General features: G+C 38.2%; 2 protein-coding genes and 1 pseudogene across 2 annotated transcripts; all 3 read right to left on the bottom strand.

Annotated features, from left to right (window-relative positions):
• Positions 1 to 796: 796 nt before the first annotated feature.
• LOC139323288 (trace amine-associated receptor 2-like) lies at positions 797 to 1,816 on the bottom strand. The gene has a single exon (XM_070952593.1). It carries the CDS (start codon positions 1,814 to 1,816, stop codon positions 797 to 799), a length of 1,020 nt encoding a protein of 339 aa, XP_070808694.1.
• A 6,915-nt stretch (positions 1,817 to 8,731) lies between these two features.
• Positions 8,732 to 9,751, bottom strand: LOC139323279 (trace amine-associated receptor 2 pseudogene; annotated as a pseudogene).
• Positions 9,752 to 21,502: 11,751 nt separating this feature from the next.
• Positions 21,503 to 23,068, bottom strand: TAAR1 (trace amine associated receptor 1). The gene has a single exon (XM_070952575.1). The coding sequence runs from the start codon at positions 23,028 to 23,030 to the stop codon at positions 21,990 to 21,992; it is 1,041 nt and encodes a 346-aa protein (XP_070808676.1). The 5' UTR covers positions 23,031 to 23,068; the 3' UTR covers positions 21,503 to 21,989.
• Positions 23,069 to 23,674: the final 606 nt, after the last annotated feature.

The following is a 23,674-nucleotide window of genomic DNA, read 5'->3' as shown; positions in this document are numbered from 1 at the left end:
AGGAAATCCAAAAATTTTTTACTACCGTTTCTGTGGGTGTGGCTTGGTGGGCGTGGCGTGGTGGGCATGGCAGGGGAAGGATACTGCAAAATCTACATTTCCACCCCACTCTGGGGCCAGCCAGAGGTAGTATTTGCCGGTTCTCAGAACTGCTCAAAATTTCCACTACCGGTTCTCCAGAATCTGTCAGAACCTGCTGGATTTCACCCCTGTTATGGACCCAACCCATTAATATAAAGCCTTTAACACTACCAGCCTGCGAGAGCAGATATGATTTTTTTAACAGACTTATATTTTAAACCAGTTATTAAATATACAGTGCAGTACAGTGCAGTACAGTGTGGATGAAATCGCATGTATAGTATCTTCCTAATTTATATAGTTTTACTTCCAAGAGTATATAAAGACTGTAGAATGTTCAGTGCCTCCTGAAGTATCAGTTGGACCATTGCCAAAGCTTCCTGCAAAAACACTTCTCATCATCATCACCAGAATCCTTCCCTTTCACTGATGACACAACTCTGGCTTCTACCACATTTCTTCCATCCATATGACATTTAAGAAGCTGGGTGTTGGGTTTATAGAGCATTTTCTGTCCTTGCACAAAGGATATCATTTTAAATTAAAAAACAAAACAAAACACTGATTGCCTTAGTTTGATAAATAAGACATTCATCCATCCATCCATCCATCCATCCATCCATCCATCCATCCATCCATCCATTTATTTATTTATTTATTTATTTATTTATTTATTTATTTATTTATTTATTTATTTATTTATTTATTTATTTATTTATTTATTTCCAGAAAAGAGATTAGCAGTAGAGAAATGTTGTTGGAATATCTTTCCTGAGAGGATGTATCTAAGTGATTTTCGAAACCATGGGTAAAAAAAGCCATATATTAATGGGTTACAGCTGGAGTTGAAGTAACCAAGCCAAGTGAAGCCATCAAACAGCACAGCAGGAGTCGAAAAACCTAAAAAAGGGTCAATTAAAATTGTGATAAAACATGGAAACCAACAGAAGAAGTAAACCCCTATCACAATACTTAAAGTCTTAGCAGCTTTTCTGTCTGTGCTTTTGGAAAGCTGGTTAGAATTTTTGTTACCTGAACTTTTCATGACCCGCAGATGGTTTTTAGACACCGCAAAGATTTTTACATAAATTCCAGTTATCACAGAGGCAGGAATGAAGAAACCAAATAAAAACAAAACAGTTCCCCAAAGTTTATTGAACATCACTGGACAAGAACTAGAACACGCAACCAAAATCTCATAAATAACAATGCCAGAAGCATATGCTTCAGAGAAAACCAACCCAAAAGCAAAAGAAGATGGCACTGACCAGCAAACGATAATTAATTGCATGATTCTAGGGACTGTAATTTTGTGTGAATAATGAAGGGGATGGCAGATGGCGTAGAATCGATCTGCTGCAATTGAACAAAGGTGAAAAATAGACACCAAGCAGAGCATCAAGTCAAAACTGTAGTGGATCTTGCAGAAAGTCATTCCAAAATGCCAACAACGTTCCACTGATCTAACCATGCTGTAGGGCATAATGAAGAAGCCAAGGAGGAAATCGGTGATGGCCATGGAAAGGATGAGGAAGTTAGTTGGGGAATGCAGCTGTCTGAAATAGGTGATTGAGATGATGATAGCCATATTTCCGAAGACTGTGATGATGATAATTCCAGTTAGAGATATATACATGGCCCCTTGCATACCTGCAGGCCATGGATTTTCAGGACAGGATTCATTTCCAAATTCAGAACAATCAATGACATGCTTGGAGGCATTAAGAAAAACCATAGTATTTTATCTGAAATTGAGACAAGTATTAGATGCAGAAATGTATACTACTGCCTGTAGTTCCCACTTAACTGAAATATTTTACATTAGAATCTCCAGAATGTATCTTGTAACCATAGGAAGATATTAATTCCTTCAAGATTCAAAATCTTTAACAATTTATTTATTTAAAACTTCTATTTTATACCAAACCCTGGGCAGCTCAAAATCAAGAATTTACTCAGAACAAATGGCAGAACTATAGAACAAATGGTCTAGGGTCTCCTGCTTAAGCAGTGGGGTTTTTTTTTTAATTTGATTTATATGCCGCCCTTCTCCGGAGACTCAGGGCGGCTTACAATGCGTTAAGCAACTAGAAGACTTCCAAGGTTTCTCCCAACCCTATTATTTTATGTTCTAAGTCAGGGGTCTCAAACCCACGGCATCACGTGACATATCGAGACTTTCTCCCCCTTCGCTAAACCTGGCATGGGTGTGGCCAGCACATGATGTATCCGACCCGCTGGCTGGGAGTTTGATAACCCTGTTCTAAGTGGAAGGCAGTAACCAAGTTCCTTCTATCACCAGAGAAGCGGTATGATGTAAAGGTCACCTTGTAAAAAAAAATCCTGATCAAGGTAACCCTCCATACTCCCTATGAGTTCCTTCATGTAATAAAAAGTATCTTACCTGTGCCTTAAGAAAAAAAATAAGTGTCACAAATTATATGATGACATTAAAATCAATAATAAAAATAATTTTCTACTATAACTAACTATAGCAGCAAATCTAATCATTTTCCATTTCTGATATTTCTGAACAGGACTATGTAAAAGAAATATGGCTCATTTTCTTTTCCTTATTGCAAAATAATTTGAATAATTTCCACTGGTGGATGAAGTTAGCATAAAGCTATGTAAACTAAGATGGCTGCCTAATCTTCAGACCCCTATTACTTATTGCAGCTTTCTACTATCCCCCTTCCATTCCAGAAGAACTCCAGAATTTTAAAAGGTAGGAAGGGATTAATGAAGAATTTTCTCTTTCAATATCCCTCCATACTAGCTAAGTTGACTTAGAAACTAGCTCTTTCTCCTAGAACTTTTTTAAGAAATTAAGCAATTTCTATTTTTCTACAACAACCCTGAAACAACATAAAAGAATGAAAACTCAGAAATAGCTCAGGCTCCACATCAACCAGTGGCTGTTCTTTTAACTTGTTTCATGCTTTGGTGGGTACTGTACATGCCATGTCAATTATTATTTATATATTCTTCTCAGTTTTCACAGGAATCTGTAACACAGATGGACCATATTTCACCCATCCTTTTCTCTTTCAATATCCCTCCATACTAGCTAAATTGACCCAGAAACTAGCTCTTTCTCCTAGAACTTTTTTTTAGGGCACTTAGTACCTCAGCTTAATAACCTACATGAAAGAAAGGCCTTTATATTAGCATCTCTGGCTGGAAAATACAAAAAGAAACCATATTCATTACAAGTATGACCTTGTAACTCAGGACAGGTAGAAATTATTGAGCAAGTGTTGCCAGTTTTGTACAAAACCTCAAAATGCTCTAACGACCTTACTCCTGACCACCAAATCAGGATACAACAATTAACAGTATAAGCAATTTCTATTTTTCTATAGCATTCCTGAAACAACACAAAAGGTTGCCAGGGTATGCTTGGTGGCATGCAGAATCAGGCAAAGAATAATTAAGAGGAATTCAAGTTTTCTGAGAATGAATAACTCAGAAATAGCTCAGGCTCCACATTAACCAGTGGCTGGTCTTTTAACTTGTTTCATGCTTTGGTGGGTACTGTACATGCCATGTCAATTATTATTTATATATTCTTCTCAGGTTTCACAGTAGTCTGTAACACAGAGAAATTTATAATTCTTAAATTCATTGTGGATAATGTTATTGTTTTATTTGTGTGTGTGTGTGTGTGTGTGTGTGTGTATGAGAGAGAGAGAGAGAATGTTTATTTTCTATTGCTATTTCAAAGTTTATATTACCCAGACTGCTAATTTTAATCTCTTTTTTCCTTGTTGCATAAGCCTGAGCCAGTCCCTTAGCCAGCCTTCGGATGTAATATTATCTTTCAGCCAAAACTGATTCCTGTTATTATCAATTTAGTTTTGGATATTTGAATAGCAATTCCCTTCTGCTGGTTAATGACTGCAGTACACTTTTCCTTCTACCTTCCTTTCAGTCCTTCTTCCTTTTTGTAGAGATTGCCCTCTTCCGAAGAATGTTTCTGGATTCACATGGATAGGAGTTGTAATGCTCTTGTTTTGAAATACTCCAGATCAAATGTACAATTGGAATCAAATAAAAAAAAATCAGTCATAAGTCTCAGCAAGAATTTCATGATTGCACTGAACGGAACCTGCAACCACAGTGGTGCTGACCGGTTCCATAATATTTACTCCTGGTAAATATATGCTCAAATATTAATAAGCTTCACAGAAATTACTAGAATCCACCCCACTGCTTGCAACACACAGCGCACTGCAACTCCTTCCTTCTTTTATCTCCTACCTGAAGACCATTTGTATGGACTTACTGAAATTATCAATGTTCTGTTAGATATCCAGAAGATCTTGTTCCTTTTCAAAAACAAATAGGAGTAAAATCATGCTGTGCTTTTATAACACAGCAACTCCCCAGAGACTATTGGACACAAGAAAAATTGCTCAGAATGTTGGGGAGAAGCGTTGAGGTTGACTGCTACCAATGAGACTGAAGCTCAACTCTCCTGGAGAAATTATTCCTTTCAACATTGGAATAATCTAAACATGAAATTAATAGAGGCACAAGTAAAAACAATAAGGAAATTCTGATTCAAGAAATTCTGCAGTTGGCGTACCAATCAAAGCCTGGCCAAGGACTCCTTGCCCCTGGCTTCCATCTGATGCTTAAACAGGAACCATGGGTATAGACCTAAATCATTAGTCATCTACAAACCATAATTCTGTTTTGTTGGGAATTAAAATTATTTTCATTTATTCAATTCCTCACAAACTCCAGGTACATGATTAGAACAACTCCAGATTAACTTGGTATGGCACTATATAGCTGAATATTGTCAATGTATTTATTTCCTCAGTGGTTTCATGTAGATATTCAAACTGCGTAGGGGGAAGGCTGAGCTCTGAGAAATCAACACTGGAGCTCCCTTATAGACACAAACTATTACAGAGATTCAGAATGTGATATACACTCAGTCTTGAAATAATGTTAACCATCTGCCAAATTTAACCACACATTCTTCCCACCCAACCACACAAAGGAGCCATTAAAATATGGATCCAGATTGTAGATACAGAAGCTCATGTCACACTGATGCCTCTGGAATATTTGGTTTCACTATCAAATTGCTCTTTTTGTTAGGTAAAGATAAAAAACTGTTTTTAATTTGAATTTATGGATATATCTATACACTTTCCTTGACAATAGCATGAATTGGATTCTGGTGGCCTCCTATGCAAATATTAAAAGGTTCTAACTTGATTAGTTTTTCAAGTTTGGCCAAGATCAGCTATGCTTAGCCACCTAGCTGGGTGTTATCCTTAGGATTTTTTTTAAAAAACAACTACATTCAATTGGAATCTACTTTCCTTTAACTTAATTCCCTGCATTCTGGAAAAATATTTCCTGTCCTTCTTCTGTGTAACAATGCACTTTCATTTCTTTTTTTCAAATTTAGGAATTCTCAGGGGTATCATAGAATTTAGTTTCCAGTTTCCTAATCATCTTCCCTGCCTGTACCTGCTCCAGTTTATCCAAACGCTTTTTAAATGGGGATGCTTAGAGCTGCACATAATACTCAGTAGGGGGTTCTGAACAATGCAGAATAAACTGGAACTACTGATTTCTGTGATTTGGAAACCTGAACCCTGTTAATACAACCTAAAATTGCATCTGTTTTGTGTTTTTATTTTTTTGCATTCATTTTACGTTACTTGGGCTCAAACTGAAAACAATCAAAACCATCAATCAATCTATCTATCATCTATCTATCTATCTATCTATCTATCTATCTATCTATCTATCTATCTATCTATCATCTATCTACATTTGAGAAATGGAAAGTAAAGCATATTAAGCGATAAGAATGGGATCTACAATATATCATCTGTCTGTCTGTCTGTCTGTCTGTCTATCTATCTACAGTATGTATCTATTTGTTTTCTTTTCTTTTCGTAGGCCTTTATGTGTATTTCTCTTTAGCCAGGTTCTTCCTACGTAAACCAAGATTTTTATGCAGCCCTAGTTCAGTGATTATCTATCTATCTATTTATCTATCTATCTATCTATCTATCTATCTATCTATCTATCTATCCATCCATCCATCCATCCATCCATCCATCCATCCATCCATCCGTTAAATTAAACAGGTTTTCCTGTTAAATATTTATTCCAGTGGTGAAATCCAAATGTTTTTACTACCGGTTCTGTGGGTGTGGCTTGGTGGGTGTGGCAGAGGAAGGATACAGCAAAATCTCCATTCCCACCCCACTTCAGGGGAAGAATACTGTAAAATCCCCATTCCCTCACCACTCCTGGGTGAAGGATATTGCCAAATCTCCATTCCCTCCCCACTCCAGGGGAAGGATGCCAGAGGTGGTATTTGCCAGTTCTCCAAACTACTCAAAATTTCCACTACCAGTTCTCCAGAACCTGTCAGAACCTGCTGGGTTTCACCCCTGCTATAGTTTCACCCTGTTGTGACTCTGGCTCCTGAGCCTGTCCTCACGGAGGAAGATGACTCTGAAAGTGATGGGGAGGAACTGACAAGGCCTCCCTCTCCAGGACCCTCCTTTCTGGCAACGCCTCAGGTTCCAGCTGAAGGCCAGGAGGAAGGCATGTCAGAGCACCCACTAATAGGGACTGATGAAGATCAATCTTGGATTGATCCCAGGCACCGTTGGAGGGAGAGGCGTGCGCAGCAAAGGAAGAGGTGTGGAAGGGCCAGAGATTGCTGAGTCACTGAGCCATGCCCCACAGGGGATAAAAGTGGGTGGGGTTGCTCTGCAGGCTCTGTGACGGACAAAACTGCATATCGTGAGCTTCGGATGGGATATCTTTCGGAATTAAGGCTTGGACTTTGTGAATGACTTCTGACTACTCTTTTGTGCCTTGTGAACTCTTGATTGCCCCAGCAACGGACTACAGATACTCTGATTCCTGTTTCTAGAAGTGATAAGAAACTTGGCAGGCATTCGGAAAGTAGCTGCCAGAACTTTTATCTGCCAAAGGATTCAGGTCAGCTTGTAAAAATAAATTACCGGTAGACATCTTTTGCTCGTGTGTCTGCCTATGTGAAGTGTGGGGACAGAACACATCCCAACCCATTAATATAAAGCCTCTAACACTACCAGCCTGCGAAAGGAGATATTATTTTTTTAACAGACTTATATTTTAAACCAGTTACTAAATATAGGATTGCAATACAGTGTGGATGAAATCGCATGTGTAGTATCTTCCTAATTTATATAGTTTTACTTCCAAGAGTATATAAAGACTGTAGAATGTTCAGTGCCCCCTGAAGTATCAGCTGGACAATTGCCAAAGCTTCCTGCAAAAACACTTCTCATCACCATCACTAGAAGCCTTCCCTTTCTTTTCTTTTCTTTTTTTAAAAAGTTTTTTATTAGTAGTTCAAAATTAAAAACATTGGAAATAGATATGACATCACTGGTCCCAAGCATCTTCCAACACTTTAAACTAATACATAATATACTAATGATAATATAATAATATATTCCTTACACCTTATATGTTATTTAAACATAGTATTATAATAATAATAATTTTATACCTTATTCCTATACAATTATACATATATACCTACATATACCTATCTATACAATTCACATACATATTTATCTATAATAACGTATATAATTCTAGTCTAACACTACACATTTGTCTTGGCTATCCTCCTTTTACCTAACCATTCATAGAATTTTGCCCAGATTTTATAGTACAATGCTTTGCTTTTATCCTTGAATTCCAAGGTGAGGCTATCCATTTCTGTGCAGTTGAAAATTTTTAGTAGTATTTCCTCTTCAGTTGGTGTATCTTTCTCTTTCCACTTCTGTGCAAATACTATCCATGCCACTGTAAGTATATGCAGTAGTAGATAATTTATGTCTTTCTTGTATTTGCCCTCTGTCATTCCAAAAAGGAAACATTCCGGTTTGACTTCTATGTTTATTAACAAAATTTCTTCCAACCAACTCTTTATCAGATTCCAATATTTTTTTGCCTTTGGGCATTCCCACCACATATGATAGAAGTTCCCGGGAGCCACCTCGCACTTCCAACATATTGAAGAATTTCCCTTATTGATTCGTGCTAATCTTGTGGTGGGGAGGTGCCACCTATAAAACATCTTATATAAATTTTCCTTATATGAAGTTGCTAATGTAATTTTTAATTTTTTTCCCCAGAGATTCCACCAATTGTCCAAATCAATACTATGCCCAAAATATGTACTCCAAATTATCATTGTTTCTTTGACTTGTTCCTCAATCATATCTTGTTCCAATAAATAGCGATATAATTTACTTATGGTTTTACCCTCCCTGCTTAATAGAAAATTATCTAATTCTGATCATTCTTGCTTTATACCCCATTCCTTTTTGTGTTTGCTAAATTTAGATTGTATTTGGAAGTATGCCCACCATTCCAATTCAATTCCTAGAAGCCTTCCCTTTCATTGATGATACAACTCTGGCTTCTACCACATTTCTTCCATCCATATGGCATTTAAGAAGCTGAGTGTTGGGTTGATAGACCGTTTTCTGTTCTTGCACAAAGGATATCATTTTAAATTAAAAAACAAAACAAAGTATTGATTGCCTTAGTTTGATAAATAAGATATTTATTTATTTATTTATTTATTTATTTATTTATTTATTTATTTATTTCCAGGAAAGAGGTTAGCAGTAGAGAAATGTTGTTGGAATATCTTTCCTGAGAGGATGTATCTAAGTGCTTTTCGAAACCATGGGTAAAAAAAGCCATATATTAATGGGTTACAGCTGGAGTTGAAGTAACCAAGCCAATTGAGGCCATCAAACAGCACAGCAGGAGTCGAAAAATCTAAAAAAGGGTCAATTAAAATTGTGATAAGACATGGAAACCAACAGAAGAAGTAAACCCCTATCACAATACTTAAGGTCTTAGCAGCTTTTCTGTCTGTGCTTTTGGAAAGCTGGTTAGAATTTTTGTTGCCTGAACTTTTCATGACCCTCAGATGTTTTTTAGAGACCGCAAAGATTTTTATATAAATTCCAGTTATCACAGAGGCAGGAATGAAGAAACCAAATGAAAACAAAACAGTTCCCCAAAGTTTATTGAATATTATTGGACAAGAACTAGAACATGCAACCAAAATCTTATAAATATCGATGCCAGAAGCATATGCTTCAGAAAAACCCAACCCAAAAGCAAAAGAAGATGGCACTGACCAGCAAACGATAATTAATTGCCTGATTCTAGGTACTGTAATTTTGTGTGAATAATGAAGGGGATGGCAGATGGCATAGAATCGATCTACTGCAATTGAACAAAGGTGAAAAATAGACACCAAGCAGAGCATCAAGTCAAAACTGTAGTGGATCTTGCAGAAAGTCATTCCAAAATGCCAACAACGTTCCACTGATCTAACCATGCTGTAGGGCATAATGAAGAAGCCAAGGAGGAAATCGGTGATGGCCATGGAAAGGATGAGGAAGTTAGTTGGGGAATGCAGCTGTCTGAAATAGGTGATTGAGATGATGATAGCCATATTTCCGAAAACTGTGATGATGATAATTCCACTTAGAGATATATACATGGCCCCTTGCATACCTGCAGGCCATGGATTTTCAGGACAGGATTCATTTCCAAATTCAGAACAATCAATGACATGCTTGGAGGCATTAAGAAAAACCATAGTATTTTATCTGAAATTGAGACAAGTATTAGATGCAGAAATGTATACTACTGCCGGTAGTTCCCACTTAACTGAAATATTTTACATTAGAATCTCCAGAATGTATCCTGTAATCATAGGAAGATATTCATTCTGTCAAGATTCAGTTTATTTATTTAAAGCATTTATATAACCATCTATCTTATCCCAAACCCTGGGCAGCTCAAAATCAAGAATTTACACAGAACAAATGGTAGAACCATAGAACGAATGGTCTAGGGTCTCCTGCTTAAGCAGTGGGTTGGACTACAAGACATCCAAGGCCTCTCCCAACCCTATTATTCTACGTTCTTGTGGAAGGCAATAGCCATGTCCCCTCTATCAGCAGAGAGGCAGTATGATGTAGAGGTCACCTTGAAAAAAAAAATTCTGATCAAGATTACCCTCTATACGTCCTGTGAGTGCTTTGAAATAAAGTTCCTTCGTGTAATAAAAGTAACTTCCCTGTGCCTTAAGAAAAAATACGTGCCACACGACTGTGTAAAAGAAATATGGCTCATTTTCTTTTCCTTATTGCAAAATAATTTGAATAATTTCCACTGGTGGATGAAGTTAGCATAAAGCTATGTAAACTAAGATGGCTGCCTAATCTTCAGACCCCTATTACTTACTGCAGCTTTCTGCTATCCCCCTTCCATTCCAGAAGAACTCCAGAATTTTTAAAGGTAGGAAGGGATTAATGAAGAATTTTCTCTTTCAATATCCCTCCATACTAGCTAAGTTGACTTAGAAACTAGCTCTTTCTCCTAGAACTTTTTTAAGAAATTAAGCAATTTCTATTTTTCTACAATAACCCTGAAGCAACATAAAAGAATGAATAACTCAGAAATAGCTCAGGCTCCACATTAACCAGTGGCTGTTCTTTTAACTTGTTTCATGCTTTGGTGGGTACTGTACATGCGATGTCAATTATTATTTATATATTCTTCTCAGTTTTCACAGGAATCTGTAACACAGATGGACCATATTTCACCCATCCTTTTCTCTTTCAATATCCCTCCATACTAGCTAAATTGACCCAGAAACTAGCTCTTTCTCCTAGAACTTTTTTTTAGGGCACTTAGTACCTCAGCTTAATAACCTACATGAAAGAAAGGCCTTTATATTAGCATCTCTGGCTGGAAAATACAAAAAGAGACCATATTCATTACAAGTATGACCTTGTAACTCAGGACAGGTAGAAATTATTGAGCAAGTGTTGCCAGTTTTGTACAAAACCTCAAAATGCTCTAACTACCTTACTCCTGACCACCAAATCAGGATACAACAATTAACAGTATAAGCAATTTCTATTTTTCTACAACATCCCTGAAACAACACAAAAGGTTGCCAGGGTATGCTTGGTGGCATGCAGAATCAGGCAAAGAATAATTAAGAGGAATTTAAGTTTCCTGAGAAGGAATAGCTCAGAAATTGCTCAGGCTCCACATTAACCAGTGGCTGCTCTTTTAACTTATTTCATGCTTTGGTGGGTACTGTACATGCCATGTCAATTATTATTTATATATTCTTCTCAGGTTTCACAGGAGTCTGTAAGAGAAATTTATAATTCTTAAATTCATTCTGGACAATGTTATTGTTTTACGTGTGTGTGTGTGTGTGTGTGTGTGTGTGTGTGTGTGAGAGAGAGAGAGAGAGAGAGAGAGAGAGAGAGAGAGAGAGAGAGAGAGAGAGAGAGATTTTATTTTCTATTGCTATTTCAAAGTTTATATTACCCAGACTGCTAATTTTAATCTCTTTTTTCCTTGTTGCATAAGCCTGAGCCAGTCCCTTAGCCAGCCTTCGGATGTAATATTATCTTTCAGCCAAAACTGATTCCTGTTATTATCCACAATTCCCTTCTGCTGGTTAATGACTGCAATATGCTTTTCCTTCTACCTTCCTTTCAGTCCTTCTTCCTTTTTGTAGAGATTGCCCTCTTCCGAAGAATGTTTCTGGATTCACATGGATAGGAGTTGTAATGCTCTTGTTTTGAAGCACTCCAGATCAAATGTACAATTGGAATCAAATAAAAAAAAAACAGTCATAAGTCTCAGCAAGAATTTCATGATTGCACTGAACGGAACCTTCAACCACAGTGGTGCTGATTAGTTCCACAATATTTACTCCTGCTAAACATATTCTCAAATATTAGTAAGCTTCACAGAAATATATTACTAGACTCCACCCCACTGCTTGTAACACACAGTGCACTGCAACTCCTTCATTCTTTTATCTCCTACCTGAAAGCCGTTTGCATGGACTTACTGAAATTATCAATGTTCTGTTAGATATCCAGAAGATCTCGTTCCTTTTCAAAACAAATAGGGGTAAAATCATGCTGTGCTTTTATAACACAGCAGCTCCCCAGAGACTATTGGACACAAGAAAAATTGCTCAGAATGTTGGGATAGAAACGTTGAGGTTGACTGCTACCAATGAGACTGAAGCTCAACTCTCCTGGAGGAATTATTCCTTTCAAGGCCATGATAGTCTCAGCTATGAAACAGCATCTACCAGGTTTTATGACCTACACAAAAGGGACACTTTTAGATCATAGTGCAATCAGAAAATCAGATTTCTTTCAGTCAAGATTTTGTTAAAAATCTTCTCTGCGGGCCAAATTAGACTGTGTAAAGTTAAGTTTTAAATTATGTGAGTAGGAGAAGGAGAAGAATCAAAGTAAGTATATGGTAGGAGAAGTTGAATTTAGAATCATAGAACTGTAGAAGGCAATTTAGGCTCCTCAGTCAATTTGCCAATCAATACAGATGAAAGCAAGGAATTTGCTAATCAGTGCAGATGAAAGTAGCATCACTTTGTAGCTTTTTAAATGACAATCTTTTTAAAAAACTTTTGTTTCTGCTTGGAAACTGCTTTTGGACTTTGTGCTTGAGGTGGGAAAAAAATGAAACTTTGATTTTGTGTTTTGCTTATTAGATAGGTTTGTTGTTATAGAAACAGTTAGTTTATATTATTATATAAAAGTAAAAAGTTGAGGTATGATTTTATTATCTTTTTCTACTGCACGAAAAGGAGTTGAAAGTCAATATTTTTTTTCCTTTTTCCCTCTTGCCATACACTTTTCCTCTTTTCCTCTCTTATTTTTCCATTATTGGTTTTTTTTGTACTTTGTATTTATATTATATCTTGATAAACTGATAAAAAATTTGAACAAGATAATGACTGAAAGGGATTCAATTTTCTATCTGGTTGATTTATGGGGATATCAATAGAATTGCTGATATATAGCGAGTCCTGATAAAGACTTAAGTTGGTTCACAAATAAGGAAAACATAGAATTAGGCTGCCTTGGCAGACGGTCTGACGTTTTGATTATAACTAACAAGGCAGCTCAACTCTCTGTGCATATAAAAGGGTCATCAGAATGGTAGTTTTTAAAGGTATAAAATAAAGCAAAATGGTCCTCCGAAAGCAAGGATGTTCTATAATGTGGGACCACCACTGAGAAACACCCTTATTCTTCACTTTATAAAGAACGAGGACTCAAAATTTGTATGAAGATGCTGAGTGAAATCCCAAAGGGAGAAACCATTAGATTGCACCCCGTGTTATTCTTTATAGATGATAACCAGCATCTGTTTGAATTGAATCTTGGCAGAGGATCTGATGTTAGTTATAATTTATTTGATTATAACTAACATCGGACCCTCTGCCAAGGAAGTTCAACTCTCTGTGCATATAAAATCAGAATGGTAGTTTTTAAAGGTATAAAACAAAACAAAATGGAGTTCAAAAGCAAAGATCTATCTATCTATCTATCTATCTATCATCTATCCATCTACATCCACATATACATATTATTCAAACTAAATCATACGATATATGAAAAGAAAGTGACAGTGAGTGAGCAGCAATGATAATTCAGAGCAATAAAATGCCCAGACACATCTCAAACATTTCACATTCTTTTCTGGTGCCAACCTAAGTAGAGAAGAATACTTTGATTTCCTCTTATCTCTAGTCCTCATAGTGACAAATGTTTGTTTACATTCTTGGCATTCCTACTTTTCCTGTTCTCATAAAGCTATCCTGTTAGGCTGGACTCTCTCAGTGATTTTATGAGCCTACAAATACTGTTACCGGACCAGTTATCTCCATCCTAGGCTTTTCTATTTCAATTCTTTTTCTTCAATGAAGGACTTTGCATTTGTCTGTGCATTCCTTGTGTTATTTTCAGCTCATTGCTCTTTCGTATCAACTCATTCAATCTCTTTCTCTCAGCTGAGTCTACTTTATAAGAATATTATTGTGCTGATAAAGTAAATAGAGATCCTGGGTAGGTCACCTTGAACTCTGAAGAATATAAGACAGAATTTAAAACTACCAGAATAAACAACCCCTTTTGGAGCTCCAGGGATAAGCACAAAAGGCAGTTAACTTTTCTGTAGCAGCAGTAGAGAACTGAATAAGGCAAAACTTTTGCATTCTAATCCTTATAATCAAAGTGCTGTAGAGGTAGTTATTGAACTATCAGTTGGGGATCTACATTCATCCATCTGTAGCCATAGAAACTTATGGGATGGTGCTGGCAGTGGTGAAATGTAAAATTTGTTATTACCGGTTCTGTGGGCGTGGCTTTGGGGGGTGGGTAATGTGACTGGGTGGGTGTGCCAACTTTTTAAAGCATTTTTTTACAACCTATTCAGACAAATAGGTTGTAAAAAAATGCTTTTAAAAATAAAAGAAAAAGGCTCTGACAAAAGCTCTGAAAATCACAAGTTTTATTTATAACAAAGTAAATATTTGAATACCTAAGAAGACTAAGATTACAAACAATCAATTATATTTCTGCAGACAGTACAGAGACTAGAGTTTCTAATTCAATAGATTGAATTATATAGCATTTTAGCTCATTATCCTTTTCCAATTTTGCCTTTTAGCAAAGGTTCAGGACACTGCTTAGATGGTGAAACATTTCTATCTGCTTTTTGTCAGGTGAAAAACTGCTGAAAGGAAAATGCTGGAATTTTTACCTTCTTTCAAAAGCTGATATTTTCCATAGTGATATTTTCCATAGTGACAACCTATTCCGGCGAATAGGTTGTAAAAAAATGATTTTAAAAGGTAAAAAAAAAGGCTCTGACAATCACAGCTGTGGCGCGCAATTGTCAGAGCCTTTCTTTTACCTTTTAAAAGCAGGAAGTAACAACACCCAGGCAGGTGGGCGGAGCCTCGCACCGCCATTGCTACCAGTTCTCCGAACCACCTGCCACAATCGCTACCGGATCACCTGATCCAGTCTGAACCGGGAGCATTTCACCCCTGGGTGCTGGGCATAGATTGTTGCTGTGGGGAAAGTTGGAGGACAGACTTCTGTGTGCAGCTTATTCCACTTTGACCTTCTGGAGAAAAGGTAGAAATGAAATCTAATGATGGGCCATGATTTATATCCCAGTGTAAATTATCTATGGGAATTGGGTTGAACCAATGAGCTTTGCTTTGAAATGAGAATGATGAAAATGAGTGGAATTCTGCTTTTGGGAAATGAGAGCTGTTTTTTAATGAGCATAACAGACACAACAAAGCAGGGTTCTCCAATCTTGCCAACTTTAAGACTTGTAGACCTCAACTCCCAGAATTCCTCAGCCAGCTATTCATTCTGGGAGTTGAAGTTCACAAGTCTTAAAGTTGCCAAAGTTGGAGACTATTCTGGGAGTCTTCCAGGACACCTTAAAAAAAAAGGAAATGAAAGATTTAACTCTTTTCTTCCCATGCTGCATTCAACTCAGAAAGTATGGAATTGGGGGAACATTAATATCATGTCTACTTGGGCCCTGAAAAAGTGGTCCATAGAGATGGAAAGCAAGTTAGATAGCAGAATCAAGAAGAAAAGCTGAAGGAAAGGCAAAAGTGACAGGGGGAAAAAAAGGATATTTGCTGATAAACAGTGGAAGAATTATTGGGCTGAGTCCATATGCATATGATCTCTAGATTGCTAGTAAGAATCCATCCTTATTGCTGTTCTCACTGCTCTCAATGATCTGTTCAAAAGTTTTCAGGAAAGTTAAGTATATGATGCCATCTAATGAAACCCATTGGAAGCAGGTGGGGAATGCTCTTTGGGGACTGGCCAATGAGTGTAGCAATTAGAGGTGTTGATAGCAAATGTCACAGGCTTAATAGTGCAAATGATGCTCTGAAGGCCAAAGTTTGCATCCTGGCAAACATGAGTATAGTGGGGTTGGACACAAAAAAAGCAAAACATATTTCTCACGTGCTTCAGATTTGCTGTTCTGCTGGGTTTCAGTAGAAAACAGAGGCCTTGTTAATGCATCTCTGTGGTACTTCTTGGCTATAATAAGCGAGAGCTATGCAACAGAGGCGATTAAGGTGCTAATGAAGTTAAGTGTTGCTGGACTTCTGCAAAATGTTGCTCTCCCAAATGAGGTCTTCTGTTTTGAAAACAGATGGCAAGAAGGTTCTCTGGGAATCTGCAGTGTTTGTCTCTAATCGGACACAAGAGGCCCAAGGTTTTTTTTTTCCCAAGTTCAAGTATACACTTAAGTGGTGGTAAGCTTTACATAAACTTTCTTTGGAAGGAATGTAATATATAATAAAGATTTATTCACTGGCTCGTAGAACTAAAAGAACAGCAACACAAATATTCAATCCAAAATTCAGAGGACTGTTTTCAAAATTAATCAAAGAAACTTAAATTGAAGAGCTGCATGCATATCAGTGGGCGATTTTCTAATCCAAGAGAAATGGTTGCTTCTCATGAAGTCATGTTCTCAGTATCAGCTACTGGCATCAGTTCCTCATTTTCAGAATCCACTAATCCAAACAGACATCCTGATAAACAGATTAAAATGATTTCTCATTGCCTTTCTTCCAATGTTGCACCCATCAGTTTAAAAACTGCAGAACTAAGTGTAAATCTGGCTTCCTGGAATCTCACTTGTTTAATCTTCAAGATGCTTAGCACCTATTTCCAGTTAAATCCATTTCTTTGCAGAATAGAATACCCTCAAAAAAAACTCTTGTTAAACCTTGCTGGAAAGATTACCACAATTACTTTGGTTTTTACCATGTGATTCAAATGTATTGCACATGAATGCAAAGTTTATAAAGCTGGAGATAAACACCATGGCGATAATGGACAAACATTAACGGATAATGTTTTTGTATAGAAACTGAGTCACATTGCAATTAAATCTCTTTTCACTCAAAATTCTGAAATCCAGATTGATCTCTCAGCTTCAAGTACAATCACTGATCAAATTATTACCTATGTTTCGTCTCCAGGTTACAAACTCATGGATATTTATCCTATTCTTAGTATGATCCTGATGACTAGTAGCTTCAGGAGAGATTGTCAAATTAAATATTTGTCCTGTTTTGAGCCATAGTCTCTTATGCAAGGTTTTGAAGTTTTGTAGACCTTAATTGTGGAAAGTTTAAAGAACAGTTGACTGTTCCAGGACCCTATAAAATGAAACACAGAGATCACAAGGCCCAATCCCTTCAGATGTAGCAGCAGGATTGCTTTTTGTGAGGAAAGCAGCAACCCAGGTTGTGCTGTGTTTTCCTTGATCTGCTAATGGCAGTCAATTAGGCAGAAGTGAAGAGGGAGAGGAAACAGCACACTGGGGTGACATCATGACATTGATAAATGTTGCCACATATTGCAAGAGCAAAAATAGACACATAACTCACATAATAACTATATTTTATCTGTAATCATGTGTCACACTCAGTTTGCACAAAGGAAGCTGGGTGCTGAGATAGTACTGAATTCATTCTGAAGATAGAGTAACAGAATAGCAGTTGTGAGGGACCTTGGAGGTCTTCTAGTCACTTAGGGAAGAAAAACCAAAAGTACATATACTGTATAAACTGGTTGAAACCAGGCTTAATAGCAGTAACTGTGAGAGGGATCTTTGAGTCTTAGTGGACAACCAGCTAAATATGTGCCAGCAGTGTGCAGCGGCAGCAAAAAAAGCCAATGCAAACCTAAGCTGTATTAACAGAGGGATACAATCACAATAAAGTGAGGTACTAATACCACTCTATAAAGCCTTAGTAAGACCACACCTAGAGTACTGCATCCAGTTTTGGTCACCAGACTATAAAAAAGTTGTTGAGATTCTAGAAAGAGTACAGAGAAGAGCAACCAAGATGATTAGGGGACTGGAGGCTAAAACATACGATGAATGGTTGCAGGAACTGGGCATGGCTAGTCTACTGAAGAAAAGGACCAGGGGAGATACGATAGCAGTGTTCCAATATTTGAAAGGCTGCCACAGAGAGGAGGGGGTCAAGCTATTTTCCAAGGCACCTGAAGGCCAGACAAGGAATAATGGATGGAAACTGACCAAGGAGAAATTCAACCTAGAAATAAGGAGGAACTTTCTGACAGTGAGAACAATCAACCAATGGAACAGCTTGCATTTGGAGGTTTTGGGAGCTTCATCACTGGAGGCTTTCAGGAAGAGATTTGACTGCCATTTGTCAGAAATGGTGTAGGCTCTCCTGCTTGGACAGGTGGGGTGGGTGGACTAGATGACCTACAAGGTCCCTTCTAACTCTGTTAATTTAATCTAATCTAGCCCAACCCCCTGCACAAGCAGGAGACCCTCTTGTCACTGCTGCACTACAAGCAGATTGATTCCCTAGGATGGGGGGCAGTTTAATTCCCCCCCATATTCCATTTCCACTGTCATTTCTCAACTGTTTGTGACACCCTTCTCTTTAATGGGAAACACAGAAGGAGCTTCACTGTCTAAATAAGACAAGTGAGAGAAATGCATGTGGAAGACAGAGATTTCAAACAGTGGGAGAAGAAAGTAATAAATTTTAAAGATTTATTTTCCCTTTCTCAAACAGAAAACAAAGCAGAGTATATGTTGCAATTGGTCTGAATGGGACAGGCTGAATAATTTTGGTTTAATTCTATTGGTCTTTCCAGTCAGTGGGCTGGATTATAAATTGTGCTGCTAAAATCAGTGAGATCTGTTAAGAGTCAGTCCTGTTGATTTCAAGTGGACAAATCTAGGTTATTTCAAGGTCTTATCTATCCTAAACACTGTCAAGTCAGTTTTCAACCCCTGACTTTAGAAAGCAAACAGTAGCCTATTAAGCTGCTCAGCAGTACTGAAGCTCTTAGTGGAGCTTCTATAACAAGGGGCAATCCACATCCAAGGAGCCATGGCTTCCATGCAAAAAACGACAAATGTCTAATGTCTTTATGACTTCATCCCTGCAGGCTAAAGTGTCAGTTACTGCCAGTTATCAGCAATCAGAGCGAAGATGCCTTCCTAGATTCCTTCCAGTGAGGCTCCTGGACTCTGGGGAAACTTCTCTCTTTTTGTAACCCATTCTTAGAGGGGTGAATGAGGGTGAGAGTTTGGGTCAGGTTTAGGGTGGCAGTGAAGGTGAGAGGGTTAGGGGGAGGGGCAGGGATAGCCTGAGAGAGGAAGGGTAGGTTGGGAGTCAGGGTCAGGATCAGGGAGGATAATGGGTATGGGAGATGGGAGGAAGAAAAGGTAAAAAGGGGAGGGGAGGGGCAGGGAAAGGGGAAAGAAAGGTATGGAAGAGGAAGGAAACAAAAAGGTGCAGTAGTATGGATAGGAGAGGATAGGGAGAGAGGAGACGGGGAGGGGACAGATAAGGAGGGAAGAGAGGAGAGGAGGATAGAAAGAGGAGGGGCATGAAGTGGAGTGGAGTGGGCCTGGTAGGAGAGGGGAGGGAAGGAGGACAGGACAGACAGAGAAGTGAAGGTAGGTACAAATAGGGAGGGGGGAATTCTAATACTGTTATTACTTCACTCAGGCTAGTTATTATCAGAGGTAAGGGAGAGGGATGGAGAGACAAGTGGAAGGGGGGTAGGTAAGAGGAAGGGTGGGGGAAAAAGAGGTAGACTAGACTGGGGCAGAGTAGCAAGGGGAAGGGAGAGGGAGGGGACAGGAGGAGATGTGTGGGTGGGGACAGGAAGAGGGGAATTCTAATGTCTTTAAGACTTTATCCATGCAGGTTATTATCAGAGGCAAGCGAGAGGGAGGGAGAGGAAGGGTGAAGGGAATAGTGAGGAGAGGGGAAAGGGCAAGAAGGGCAGGAGGAAGAAGGAGGAATGGGGACAAAGAGGTACCGTGAGCCAGGGAAAGGAGGGGAGGGAAGGGGGAGAGAGGGGGAGGGTGACACACAGGAGGACACACTTTGTGGTCCTAGGGTACATGGGATCCCCCAAAGCCATAGATGCAGTCACCAGAACCTTTTCAAATTTTCCTGTTGAACTCCTAACATGACAGAAGGCAAGATGCATATTTTACAGAAGAAAAGACTCTGAGAAGTTTCAAATATCTAAAAGGCTATAATATGCAAGAGGGGGCAGTCACCTCCTTGAGGGCAGGATATCAACTGGAAAGTTATTATGAAAAGGAAGATGGCTTAGGATAAACATTAGGAGGAATTCAGAACTGTCAAGCAGAGGAACAAACGGCTTTGAAGACTGGTGGACTTGCCCTCATTGGCGGCTTCAAATGGAGGAGACCGGATGGCAAACTGGTGACTGTTTAAAGAATTTTTGCAATGAACATAAAAGGATGTATTGCACTGAGTTTATAGTCCCCTCCAAGTCCCCGCCAAGTCCCCGCCAAGTCCCCTCCATACACTATTATTCTCTGATTCATCACATTATCCATTTAAGTTGAATTCAGTTTAAATTTACAATTCATTGTTGTTCCAGATCATCCCATATTTTGGATGTAGCCTTTAATATGCCACCCAAAAGCCAAATGCAACCTTCATTCTCTCCAGAAGGAGCATATAGCCTCACTTTGGCTAGAAAGTGGCTATCTTGTATGAATGCTTCTATAATTGCATATGACTTGCTCAAGCTTTACAAAAGCCAATAAATATTGTGAAGATACAATGTTTTTTCTGTCAAAGGAAACTGGCATTATAAAATCTATCTTGTATTATGGTGCATGTTAGGTTTATTTTGAAAACTATGCTTTGGATCCAACATATTGAGTCAGGTAGAAAATACCAGGACACGGTTTTTATTAACAAAAGCATTCAATTTCAGTCTATTAAATAAAGCACACTGGCCAATTCTGTTAGGAGTTAAGCTTTGTTAGAAATCATATATACTATTTACTTATTGAACGACAACTTATACTGTAAATGTGACTGAATATATGGACATGCAGAATAGTTAATCCAACTCGTAGTTGTTCAAGCGTGTATTGTTATGTCTTTTCTAATAAAAATATCAATATAAATTATTGATTATATTATTTTCAAACTGCAAAGACCTTTTTTTTTTGTAAGCTGGGTTCTCAGCCACAAATACAATTAGTTCTCACATAGCATGTATCTATAGAACATGAATTCATTCATACATGATTGATAGAGGAACGGTATTTATATAGCATGAAGTATGTATTTGTCTATGCAGGACTTTCCCGAGTCTCAATTTTGTTCTTTTAAGAAATGGGAAGTGAACATTATCAGCACTGCTCAGCTGAACACTTACGGCTTTCTTTGTCTATCCAAGTGACTTACTACATGTACACTACTTTATAGTATCTGTTGTGCCCCTCTCCTCATTGTTCATATCATTTCTTCCTAAGTGTGCTGCCCTCCCACCAACTAAGTAAACTAGAGCAGGCCAAAGAATGTATTTATTTATTTATTTAGCTTATGACCATACCAGAGAAGTATATTTGTGATGAAATCTCCAGTAGAGAAAGGAGGGGGGAGGGTGAAGCTTACTCAACTGAGGAAAACTTTGAAATTCTTGATTGTTTTGAAAGAAATGACAGAATGTGTGACATCAAGTGTTCTGTTCGCCTAAAGGAGGTGGTATTATGGACCAAAGATATCTTGGGAAAATATTTGGATTATTTTAAAAAGTATGTAAACAAATATCTCTGGAGCACTCATCTTAAAGGTATTGAAACAGCAAAGATAAATCAGCCACCAAAGTCCAATATGGCACAAATTTATGTTATCTTTTTTATCCCAGCCTGGTCTCCTTGCAGTATGGAGGCCTTCCCTTCATAGGTCCATCTCAAAGTCCATGTTGCTGCTGGAAAGAAATTAGCTGCACATATTATTTGGTTATTCTCATTTTTAATGTCCCATTTCTGTTAAATTTACAAGTAACAATACAAAGTTACACTAAACTGCTCCTTCACCCTCACCTCTGAGGTGAACGAAATACTGAGGAACTGTGTCTCCCTTTCAGTATGGTTTAGTCCAAAAATAATTGAGTTCTGGATGAGTCCTGCTGAAAAACCCTCCCCAATAAAATCAGCTTCAAGGCCCTTCGAAACCATAAATAAAAGTATGCATAAACAATTGGGTTAAGTGTTGAATTCAAATAACCAAACCAAACCATTGCATCAATAAGGATGGGTGGGATTGTATAATTCATAAATGGGCTCAAAATGGTGCAAAAGAAGAACGGGGACCAGCATATGAGGAAAACCCCAACCACTATACCTAATGTTTTTGCAGCTTTTCGTTCTCTGTTGTGGGAGATATGACGCTGTAGTTCAAACCTAATCTGTATTTGGCTCATAGCAGCTGTAATGGATCTGGCTTGCCTTTGGGCTATTATGTATATCTTCCCATAGACAACTAGCATGACAAAACCAGGGATGTAGAAGGAAAACATGGAGGCCACCACACCCGAAGTTTCATTGAAAAAGACAAAGCATCCTCCCACACAATAAATAAACTCGTGGAATGTTTCTTCTGCTCCCAATACGTTGAGTTGCAAAAAGACCAGTCCAAAAGCAAACAAGGCAGGAAATATCCAACTGATAAAAATCATGATTAATATGACAGAAGTGTTTATCTTAGTTTTATATCGCAGCGGGTCACAGACTGCATAGTAACGGTCAATTGAGATAAAGGAAAGATGGAAAATGGAAGCAGTGCTCAGCATGATATCCATACTGGTGTGGATTTTGCAGAAGAACTCTCCAAAATACCAGCAGTTTTCAACAGATCTTATCATGCTGTAAGGCATGACGCAGAAGCCGAGAAGGAAATCCACCGTGGCCATTGAGAGTATAAGGAAATTTGTAGGCGTGCGGAGCTGCTTGAAATGTGATACGGAGATGATAACAGCCAGATTGCCAGCCACAGTAGCCAGGATCAAACACAGCATGAAGAGGTACATGGAAAATCGGATGCTCATTGACCAGCTGTTCTTTATGCAGGAGCCATTGATGGATTCACAGCACAACTGCATCCTTTCAAAAGGTTCGGATATATGCAAGCCCATCTCAGGCGCAGTCCTATGGATATCACATGTGATATCTTCTTTTAGTTGCAAGAACCAGGAATTCTTTAGTCTTGTGTCTTCCTGCACCGGAGTATCATCTGTCAAGAAGGATAGGTAGGAAGCACAATATGAATGTTTAGAGTTGAGATAAAATTCTTCTCCCACAACTTCAAAGCACATTAATCCTTATCCTATGGTGTATGTATCTCATCTGTGTGTGTGTGTGTTCAGGAAATTGTATACATGTAGAAAAGGGCTAGTCCTTAGGCTCCCTAAGTGGCTCCCTAGGTGGCTCAGTGGCTAAGACACTGAGCTTGTCGATCAGAAAGGTTGGTGGTTCAAATCCCTAGTACAGGTGAAACTCGAAAAATTAGAATATCGTGCAAAAGTTCATTTATTTCAGTAATGCAACTTAAAAGGTGAAACTAATATATGAGATAGATTCATTACATGCAAAGCGAGATAGTTCAAGCCTTGATTTGTCATAATTTTGATGATTATGGCTTACAGCTCATGAAAACCCCAAATTCACAATCTCAGAAAATTAGAATATTGTGAAAAGGTTCAATATTCTAGGCTCAAAGTGTCCCATTCTAATCAGCTAATTAAGCCATAACACCTGCAAAGGGTTCCTGAGTCTTTAA

This window comes from Pituophis catenifer, unplaced genomic scaffold (genome assembly GCF_029215685.1).
Source record: "Pituophis catenifer annectens isolate HBS135680 unplaced genomic scaffold, rPitCat1.0.hap2 SCAF_1, whole genome shotgun sequence".
In the NCBI taxonomy this organism is placed as follows: Eukaryota; Metazoa; Chordata; class Lepidosauria; order Squamata; family Colubridae; genus Pituophis; species Pituophis catenifer.
The sequence above is the reverse complement of the archived record's forward strand: the minus strand, read 5'-3'. Positions and strand labels throughout refer to the sequence as shown.